The following is an 11263-nucleotide window of genomic DNA, read 5'->3' on the forward strand; positions in this document are numbered from 1 at the left end:
TGAACTCTTTTAACTATTTTAGCCTGTGTTACATTACGTCTCTTAATGGGACTTCTTTTACCCTTGTTTATAGATTTACATATTTGAAATAAATTGAATAATATATTGGGTAACTTTTAACAACAACTTTTTACTCCATTATGAACTTCAACAAATAATCAATCTATCACACAAACACCATTATTAATGTCTCTTATGTCTACACAACTGGAGTTTGACATGTGTCGTTCTGTTTAATTTCTACACAAAGGCGTGGGTTTGGAAAAGTCTGAGGCCAGCGGTTTCCTCCATCGAACTCGTCGAGCAAACTTTTTCCTGGAGGAAATCAAGACAGGCAATCTGGAGCGTGAGTGCATCGAGGAGAAATGTTCCTATGAGGAGGCCAGGGAGATTTTCGCCCACCCACAACAGCTGGTCAGTTTCAAGATACCAACAAAAGCATTGAAAATGCCACAACACTTGGTACCAAATTTTATTACTGAAGTCAAGGTAGTGACATAAGAATGGATGGTGCTGGTGGTAGTTGAAAGACAGAATTTGATGGTTTTTAGTTTATTTATATTTGTTTTGTTAACAATTACTGAATTTGGGTCCTCTGTCTACTCAGGAGAACTTCTGGAGGACATACACAGGTACTCAGTCTGAGCTTTGACATTTCGAACATTATAAACACATTGCTAATAAAGTAGTGCTAGAATTCTTTACGCACTTGTAACCAAGACATTGCTCAGTTTTCCAAACATTTGTTGAAATGCTTGATAAAAATCTTTGCTACTTCCTGTGTGCAGCTGTGGACAAATGTTTGTCCTCTCCCTGTAAGAATGGAGCGACGTGCACTCGAAACATCGACACCTATATCTGCAAATGTCCACCAGGTTTCCATGGATACAACTGCGAAAAAGGTTGGAAGTCCAAAAAGTCTGTTGATGTTTTCAGTTGGTGCAGAGGAAGTCAGTGTTATCATTGTTCCCTTGCAGTGCGTTCTTACACCCCCAGCTGTCGCTACAGAAATGGAGGATGTGAACATTTCTGTAGAGAGCTTCAGGGTGGCTCTCCCATATGCTTTTGTGCTCCGAGATACAGACTTGAACTGGACAACAGTACCTGCATGCCTGAAGGTCTGAGCCAGCAACACACTTATGAAGTACAGTGCAAATCACATGTACAAATTGTTGGAGTCAAATTGTTAAATGTTGTCATTGTGTTACTTGTGTATTTGTAGGTCTTAGTTCAAACTATGGAATCAAAGACATTCCTGTGTCTCTGACCACCTCTCCAGCCACACACACACACACACACACACACACACACACACACACACACACACACACACACACACACACACACACACACACACACACACACACACACACACACACACACACACACACACACACACACACACACACACACAGTGTCTTATCTTTTAGAACCATAGGGTGGTTTTACAATGGGAGGTGCTTGTGTGTACTGTGACTGTTGTGTAAACTGTGTGTCGGTTGATTGATTTGTTTCACGTGTTAAAGGCTGCGAGGAAGACTGGTTGGTTGACGCTGGTTAGGGAACAGGTGAGGAGCGTTCAGCTCCCAGAGCCGTTAACGAGAATAAGTCTCTAAACTAGCGGGGCCTGTGGAAGCGCAGACCCAACACAAATACTTTAAAAATACAGGCTTTACAAGTTCTAATCGGCTTGCTTTATGCTCATGGATGAATTTAAAGTCGCCCTTGATTGAAGACAGTAAAAAAAAAAAAATTCTTAGATTTGTACAGGTTACCTGTGAACAGGGACATCACAGCACCTTGATTTGATTGATTTGTTTCACGTGTTAAGCAACACCTTTACCTACAACATCTTGACCTAGTCTTGATGCATGCTCAATCATCCAGGTAATGAAATCCCAAACAGTTGATTCTGTTCATCTGGACGTAACATTTTCAGTGGGAGAAACGTTTCGTCACTCATCCAAGTAACTTCTTCAATCTCAGCTGACTGCAGGTTTCCCCAATCTTATAAACAGTACATTTGCACAATGACTGAAACTAGCACTGAATGAACAATGGGCTGTGAGGTCAGTTCCTTGACCATTAATATGCAAATTGTCATTTGCATGTCAATAACCACTGATCACAGCCCATTGATGAAAGACCATTGATCAATGGCCATAAGGGGCATTCACAGAGGGTTCGGGAATGGTATATTAACCTCTTAGCAGATATTTACACCCAAAAAACTGATTTTAAGTTTCTTAGATATCACAAGTTTGGACTGATTTTAATTCCTGTGTGTCTTTGAGCATCATTCAGGGTGTCAGAAGCAAAAGGCTGACTTTTGGTTTCTTTCTTAACTGTCTGGTCCAGATGCTGTGGTCTGCGGAAGGCCTCAGGTACATTTTGCCCCCAGGGTTGTTAATGGGATAATGTGTCCCAAAGGACAATGTCCGTGGCAGGTAAGTCTTTGAATAGAGCCCCATCTCCAGTAAAATGAGCTAAGATACACAATCTTCCACTAGAATACATAAAGAGACACATATAGTATTGTGCAAAAGTTTTGTAGAAACAACACTGTCATAAAAGTGGTCACAAAATAACACAGTTTGATTGGCATGAAATAGTATTTTTCCACTAGCAAATAGCTATTAGCCAAAAGATTTGACATACTTCAGCATGCTGTGCAGCGCATCAAACAAATTTGAGGAAAATCGACAAATAATGGCCTGAGGGGGAAGTGGAAGGCAAAAAAATAAAAAAATAAAAATCTACAGCTGATCAAGGGTATCATATCCCTAAAACTTAAGAAATAGGAAAATTTAAAAAAAGAGCTGACACAGGAGATGATCACTGAAGCTTCATCAGAAATGGTCTCAGTGGAAGGGTGCCTGTCAGAGGTACGTATATGCCAAATTACACAAGGACTGGACTGAAAATCAGTGTAAACAGGGAGATGAATCCAGATTTGTATGTATTTTATCTCTTTTTTCAGGCTCTTCTGGCTGAAAATAACCAATTCTTCTGCGGTGCCATCGTCTTGTCAGATCGATGGCTTTTAACTGCAGCTCACTGTGTTTATCAAAAACCTAGCACCGTGCTCCACATCGTTGTTGGTAAGACAATTAGAAAAATGGTAACTTCAAATTCTGGCTTCTAGTCTGGCCTCTCTTACTTCCTTCAATCACATAACATTCACCAGGTCAATGTTGACTCATTTTAGTGTTACAGATAGCATTTTATTTAATGTCCATACCTCTTTATAGGCTTTTTTGTCTGTTTGAAGCATTGCATGCAATGTAAAATACAGTGGGGCAAAAAAGTATTTAGTCAGCCACCGATTGTGCAAGTTCCCCCACTTAAAATGATGACAGAGGTCAGTAATTTGCACCAGAGGTACACTTCAACTGTGAGAGACAGAATGTGAAAAAAAAGATCCATGAATCCACATGGTAGGATTTGTAAAGAATTTATTCGTAAATCAGGGTGGAAAATAAGTATTTGGTCAATAACAAAAATACAACTCAATACTTTGTAACATAACCTTTGTTGGCAATAACAGAGGTCAAACGTTTACTATAGGTCTTTACCAGGTTTGCACACACAGTAGCTGGTATTTTGGCCCATTCCTCCATGCAGATCTTCTCGAGAGCAGTGATGTTTTGGGGCTGTCGCCGAGCAACACGGACTTTCAACTCCCGCCACAGATTTTCTATGGGGTTGAGGTCTGGAGACTGGCTAGGCCACTCCAGGACTTTCAAATGCTTCTTACGGAGCCACTCCTTTGTTGCCCAGGCGGTGTGTTTTGGATCATTGTCATGTTGGAAGACCCAGCCTCGTTTCATCTTCAAAGTTCTCACTGATGGAAGGAGGTTTTGGCTCAAAATCTCACGATACATGGCCCCATTCATTCTGTCCTTAACACGGATCAGTCGTCCTGTCCCCTTGGCAGAAAAACAGCCCCATAGCATGATGTTTCCACCCCCATGCTTCACAGTAGGTATGGTGTTTTTGGGATGCAACTCAGTATTCGTCTTCCTCCAAACACGACGAGTTGAGTTTATACCAAAAAGTTCTACTTTGGTTTCATCTGACCACATGACATTCTCCCAATCCTCTGCTGTATCATCCATGTGCTCTCTGGCAAACTTCAGACGGGCCTGGACATGCACTGGCTTCAGCAGCGGAACATGTCTGGCACTGCGGGATTTGATTCCCTGCCGTTGTAGTGTGTTACTGATGGTGACCTTTGTTACTTTGGTCCCAGCTCTCTGCAGGTCATTCACCAGGTCCCCCCGTGTGGTTCTGGGATCTTTGCTCACCGTTCTCATGATCATTTCGACCCCAAGGGATGAGATCTTGCGTGGAGCCCCAGATCGAGGGAGATTATCAGTGGTCTTGTATGTCTTCCATTTTCTGATGATTGCTCCCACAGTTGATTTTTTCACACCAAGCTGCTTGCCTATTGTAGATTCACTCTTCCCAGTCTGGTGCAGGTCTACAATACTTTTCCTGGTGTCCTTCGAAAGCTCTTTGGTCTTGGCCATGGCGGAGTTTGGAGTCTGACTGTTTGAGGCTGTGGACAGGTGTCTTTTATACAGATGATGAGTTCAAACAGGTGCCATTCATACAGGTAACGAGTGGGGGACAGAAAAGCTTCTTACAGAAGACATTACAGGTCTGTGAGAGCCAGAGATTTTCCTTGTTTGAGGTGACCAAATACTTATTTTCCACCCTGATTTACCAATAAATTCTTTACAAATCCTACCATGTGAATTCATGGATTTTTTTTTTCACATTCTGTCTCTCACAGTTGAAGTGTACCTCTGGTGCAAATTACTGACCTCTGTCATCATTTTAGGTGGGGGAACTTGCACAATTGGTGGCTGACTAAATGCTTTTTTGCCCCACTGTATTTGATTTAATTTGAAAGGTGTCCTTTTCTAGCTTCTGAAAATGTATCTAACAGTATATGGGTTTTGCTAACATAGTGGATATTGTGAGTCAACTGTATGTTATGTATGTTAGGTCAACTTAATTGTCGTTCAAGTTTTTTTCAGTTTGCTCACTTTTCTTCTGGCTCCAAATTCAATGTAGCATTTAAAAGTAATGTCGCTTTCAAGGTGAGCATGACATAATTGAAGAGGAAAAAACAGAACAGTGGCGGCGGGTGCTCAAAGTTGTGTGCCATGAAGACTACAACGTGACTAGCTCCGACAGCGACCTGGCTTTGTTGAAACTTCACCGCCCAGTAAAACTGGGCCGCCACGTCGTGCCCATCTGCCTTCCTGCCCGCAATAGCACCTTCACCCGGACGCTGGCAAGCATCCGCCACTCGACTGTGTCTGGTTGGGGTCGTCTGGCAGAGTTTGGCTCTACCTCAAGATACCTGCAGCGTCTGCAGCTGCCGAGGGTCCCGGTGCAGGAGTGCCGCCTCCACACCGGGCTCAACATCACCAAGAACATGATATGTGCTGGCTTCAAGCGTGGTGGCCAGGATGCTTGCAAGGGTGACAGCGGAGGCCCACTGGTGACACGCTACAAGAAAACCTGGTTCCTTACAGGTGTGGTGAGCTGGGGGAAAGGCTGCGGCCAAGAAAACATGTACGGCGTCTACACGAAGGTCACAAACTTCCTGGACTGGATTGAGAATATCATGGCAACTGGCTAAAATTGGTTTTAGTCACTGTGTCAAAGCAGTTCAAGAGTTAAAGAGAGTAAGAATCCAGTGTTAGAAACATTAGATCAGTAATCACTGTGAAGGAGACACAAATGTATAAAAATAATATTCATTTTCTGATGCTGTGCTCAAATAGCTTTGACTTCCACACCTTCATGTACCTAAAAAATGCCAGAGATGTAGTTTCAGAAGCTTTTTGAACAAAAAAAGAATTTTTGACTGTCAGCTGGAGGAATTTCATCACAATAAAATTGGTCCTGAGAAAAATCCAAAATCAACAAACTAAAAAATTATTTGTTTTTCAAGTAAATGAATGGCCTGTATTTGTAGATATAAATTAATCTGCTAGAAACTTTGAAGTTTTCTATAGTGATGGTAAATGTAAACCATCAACCAACAATCAGTTTAATCTAAAAGATGCAAAGACATCAGTTCACTCGTCATGTTGAAATGTTGTTTTTTGACAATAAAGATGAAGTTCAGTGTTTTTCGTTTCTTTTCATGCCTCTCACTCACTTTTCAGCCATTTTGTTGTAGATGTGCTTCTGTTCGTAGGACCAGTAGGCCTCATTTAGTAACAGTGGGTCCTTCATGCACACAAATCAGTGATTTATCAATATTTTCTTACGTGAATTTGTTTGTTCTTTATAAACAAATTTGAAATTGCCTCAGACCGTGTGTACAAACAAATGAACCACTGTTCCAGAAGTGTTGTAGTATGTTCAGGTGAAACTTTGTGAATCCAAACATGTGCTGCCATGTGAGGCTTGATAATAATAATTAATAATCAAGTGCATTTGATTATGAGCACCTAATTTCTACTTACTTTCGTAATTCCTATACAAGAAGTAATAGTGTACTTAGTTTTTCACGCACTGCTTCTGCATTTTGTCTTAATACTTGTTGAATATACAATGACACTGTAATTTGTTTTGTTGTATTTATCTAATTCTAAGACCTGCAAAGGTCTACTTTTCACTACGTTCTGATAAATAAAATCTTAGAACTGAAACAGTGGTTACTTTCTGTTTACACTGACTGTGGAATATTGGCTGCAAATATCTGTTTATTGTTGAGTTTAACAAATTAAGCCAAGTCAGTCAAATCCTTCTTTTGACTGAATGATTTTAGTCTAATAACCTTCTAAACACAAGACAAAACAATGTATAAGTATAATACATACATACACAGCCTCACGTTATAATAAATAGAATAATACTGAACTCGTGTAGGCTGCTTGACTGCTTGGTGTTTGAAGTCTACGTCTATATCAGAAATACACAAAAGAAACTCTGCGTTTGCGTAATTTCTCCAATTCACCAATGAAACAGTGATAATCAGGAATCTGGAGGCAGAAACTTTCAGTGATTTTGGGTCAGAGTTTCATCATTCAGGTTTCTCCACTGATCATGTGACCACCAGCAGGAGAAGGGACGGACTTTGGACCCGAAGCCCCACAAAGACACAGCACAGCAACTTTCTGATGAAATCAACTATGTGGTTGAAAGTCTTCATCATCTTCGTCTTCAGCTTCCACAGCTGCCAGCTGGCTTCAGGTGAGCTAACACGTTTACGCGTATCGATCACTGATTGATTGATTAGTTAGCTCAGGGATTAAGCAGTGACATGGAGGTGAAACCACTTAATCATAGGTCTGTTTTTGTCGTGAGAGGGACGAGAATGACCATCATTTTGAGCTAATATTAACATGTTAACAGTGACATCTGATGCACAGTATGGAACAGCAGAGTCAAATAAAAACACTGATTGTAAGGTGGAGCTTCTAAAGCAGTGTAAGGTGGACAGTATATGCTTAAAAACAAGTGTGTTTAGAAACACAAGGTTTCATCTGCCCCTCCCCCCACCCCAAAAGGGGGGGAGGCAAAAAGTTTAAGTCACCTGTACAATAAACCAATCAATACATAAATAAGTGAGTAAGTAAGTAAATAAAATTATATTTAAAAAACAAACAGAAAGAAAATGGAAACCACAGAAAACCAAAAATATCATGAAAAAATTGCAAATATTTATCGTTATGAGACTGGATGTGGGTAAAAATAAACAACCACAGTGATTATTTAATCAGTTTTTAACAAATTATTATTTGACAACTAAGATAATAATCAGTGAACCTTTTTAAAGAAAAGCGTCATCATTTGCTGCCTCTTATTTCTTACATGTAGCACTTTACTTTATTACAGTAAAGTTTGAGATTTTTACTCTACGGTTTGTTTTAGTAATTTCTAATGTGTTAGGTTTTATAAATGATTTAATGTTTAATGTCTAACATTTATTTGTCATATCAGTATATTTTTGTTTATGTTATTCATCTATGTTCAGTTTTCTATAGATTTGTTTTTTGTTTTTCAAATAATTATTTATGAAAACCATCAATTTTGCAAAGAGCCACAAATGCAAATTAGACTTTATGGTTACGTCACATTTACTTTGTTTATTAAGGTGCTCATGGTAATTAAAATGCATTGTCCCGTATAAATAAACATGTCAGAGATATGGAAACTAAGCAGTTTATTGTAAAATAATTATACATAACATACATGATCAGTGACTTTACAAAGGCTTCAGATGAACTTTGATCAGAATCAAATTTAAAAACAATGCAATAGACATGTAGAGATTTCAGTCTTGTAGGACATTTACTTTACAATATAAAGCGCCTTCAGGTAACTCTTGTTGTGATTTGGTGCTATATAAATAAAACTGAATTGAATTGGATGACCAACTCTGATTGAGACAGAACTATTCTGATGAACTCTCCCCTTCTTCAAATGTTGGGCAGTCTTTCTGGATAAAGATCGAGCCAATGACGTTCTAGTTCGGACTCGGAGGTATAACTCAGGCTGGTTTGAGGAGCTGCAGATGGGAGACCTGAGGAGGGAGTGTATAGAGGAGAAGTGCACCTACGAGGAGGCCAGGGAGGTGTTTGAGCACACCGAGCTCACGGTAAAATCAAATTAAATTTTCACTTCACTGAACATGTTTTCTATAAAAGAGTTTTACATGACAGGAGAAAACAGCAGGTGGAAAAAAACGGTATTGGGACTTGTCATGTGTGAACTAAGAATAGATTTAAATTATTGATACTTAAATTAAATACTGTTAAATACTGAAGCCATGTTATTTCAGTAAATTACTGACTAGTTTTAAGACAATCATTCATGTAAACATGCAAATTGATAGCAGTTCATAATTAGCAACACAAACAGAGGCAAATACTTGGCCACATGAACTCATGAGGTGAAAATGTGCTTTATACTAACTTTCCAACATACTTGGGATGCTGCCAATGCTTAGAAATTGAGGACAAGCGTATCATAGTCATTTGTAGGAATAGAGAGGGCATTATTCAATTTCTCACTTACTTAAACAAAACTTAATGTTTTTACTAATGTTGGCTTTCAGTTATAACTTGAGGGAAGAAGCCATCCCATTGGCTGTTAGGGGACAGTGATTTATAGTTTGCAAAATTTTCTAGAAATACTTAAGAAACTATGTTCATGTCAAAGCTTTGCAGTTGATCTGAACCTAAAATCGCAGTTTAGTTTTTTAGTGAATAGCTGTAGGCCGCAACCAATCAGATAACCAAGAACATTTTAAGTCAGGGGCCAAAGGAATCTTATAAAACACTAAATAATCACAAACAGGCTAAAAGACATTCAAAACAACCACTCAGACATTCGGGCTTACCACAAACAAACAGAAGCTGTCCAAGAAGAGACAAACATAACGCAGAGACTAAAGCACTACGCAAAGATGAAACACAGATGCAAGCAGATGCAGATCAAATCTAAGCAAATGACACACAACAAAGCTATAGAGAACTTAATGTGAAGCTAAACATCTGCAGGATTCACAGCTAAAGTGTTTTTCTTGTAGATTTGCTGCCTTTTACATATCTTTGTTGGAGACCCGATGTTTCTGTCTGATAGCTGGTTTATTTTTTTCACATTGCTGTAATTGTTGTCTCCTCAGAATGAGTTCTGGAAAACATACAACGGTAAGCAATTTCCCATGTTAAAAGTAGCTGGAATAAAATGGTTTTTTAGCGCAGCACCACATACATCTTGAAGACCAATTTTACGTCCACCTTCAGAAACTCCAGCAAGTCAACTTGTGAATTGTGTTTAGATTTAATACATTTAACGTAAAATATAAACTATAATGTCGATTTTAAGAGCAGCTTTCCCAAATAGAGATCATCAATAACACCATGTAATATGATACAGTCATGTTAAATCATTGTGTTCTGTGTTGTCTTATAGTACCAAACCCCTGTATTTCCAATCCCTGTCAGAATGGAGGCAGTTGCTCCACTCATGCTTCATCCTACATCTGCTTTTGTCTGCCAGAGTTCCATGGAGTCACCTGTGAGCTTGGTGAGCAAAGAATATGATCGTTTTCACATCACTTGGCTGCTGTAATGTGAAGTATTTTCTATTTAAATTAGCTTAGCTAGCAGTTTCCCTTCATTAAAATTAAACTATAAACGTCACTCAGTTAATAACAGCAAAACATGTTTATGTTTTCAGAAGGGAATTTTATTTTGTTAGACAGAAAAAGAAACACTCAATTATAAAGGCACAAAATCTCATAAACTCAGCAAACTAAAATTACATTCACAATTCATGATGGTGAAAAACTGTGATTATTTAAATTATTAGTATTATTATAAAGTTATATGTAAAAATAATATTTTTACAATATTATTTATAATTATAATTATAAATAAAAATTATAATTTATAATATTTTACTTAATCATATGCTGAATAAAATTAAAGTATATGACTTACAAAATTGTCATCAAACAATAGTCAAAGTGTTTGGCTTATTTTTAAGCTATATATAATATTTAACATGTACTTTATCAAAATTAATTATTCCTCCTGCCAGTTTATGAAAAACTACTTGAAAAGTAATTGAAATAACTGTTATTTGCTTTTTGTATAATTTAATTTCTTTTTACTTTTTTGTGATTAAATGAACAAATTACATAATTTAATTATGAACATTTCTTTAGAGGTGAAAGCTGAGATCGATACCTGCTGGGTGGAGAACGGAGAATGTGAGCACTTCTGTGAAGAAGACGAGTTCCAAAAAAAACAGAACTGCTCGTGTGCAGACGGCTACTTTCTCCATGTTGATGGACGGAGTTGCATAGCAAAAGGTTGGACCGTGATTTGTAAAGAACAAAATGTGAAAAATATTTTGTAGATTCTCAACACAATTGTTTTCATATTTGCAATAACAAAGCTTATGACAGTTTTCTTTAAAAACCCATATTTGCTATGAAAGACAAAAACATAGGTTAGAATATGTAAAAACATTTAGATGCTGGTAATGGTAATTATTCTGTCTTAGTTTATCCATCACACCAATATTTTACATAACTGTGTGTATATGATTCTTTAAATGTTAATTTTTTTAATTAAGGAAAATAATCATTTGATTCTAGTAAACAATCAGAGGATTGAAGAATTAAAGAATTTCAATCACTTTTTAACATTTTTCAGGGCTGCAGAAAATATATGTGTGTGTGTGTGTGTGTGTGTGTGTGTGTGTGTGTGTGTGTGTGTGT

General features: G+C 38.1%; 1 protein-coding gene across 1 annotated transcript in view; it reads left to right on the top strand.

Moving 5' to 3' along the window:
- The first annotated feature begins 7160 nt into the window (after window positions 1–7160).
- Window positions 7161–11263, top strand: part of LOC102206050 (coagulation factor VII-like) — a 5750-nt gene continuing 1647 nt past the window's right edge. Inside the window, exons 1-5 of the mRNA XM_005749419.1 lie at window positions 7161–7221; window positions 8466–8629; window positions 9659–9683; window positions 9949–10062; window positions 10706–10852. Of these exons, the coding sequence (XP_005749476.1) occupies window positions 7161–7221; window positions 8466–8629; window positions 9659–9683; window positions 9949–10062; window positions 10706–10852 (511 nt within the window). The remainder of the gene's footprint in view (window positions 7222–8465; window positions 8630–9658; window positions 9684–9948; window positions 10063–10705; window positions 10853–11263) is intronic.

Source organism: Pundamilia nyererei, unplaced genomic scaffold, assembly GCF_000239375.1.
Source record: "Pundamilia nyererei isolate P.nyererei 1_Seehausen unplaced genomic scaffold, PunNye1.0 scaffold00244, whole genome shotgun sequence".
NCBI classification, from domain to species: Eukaryota; Metazoa; Chordata; class Actinopteri; order Cichliformes; family Cichlidae; genus Pundamilia; species Pundamilia nyererei.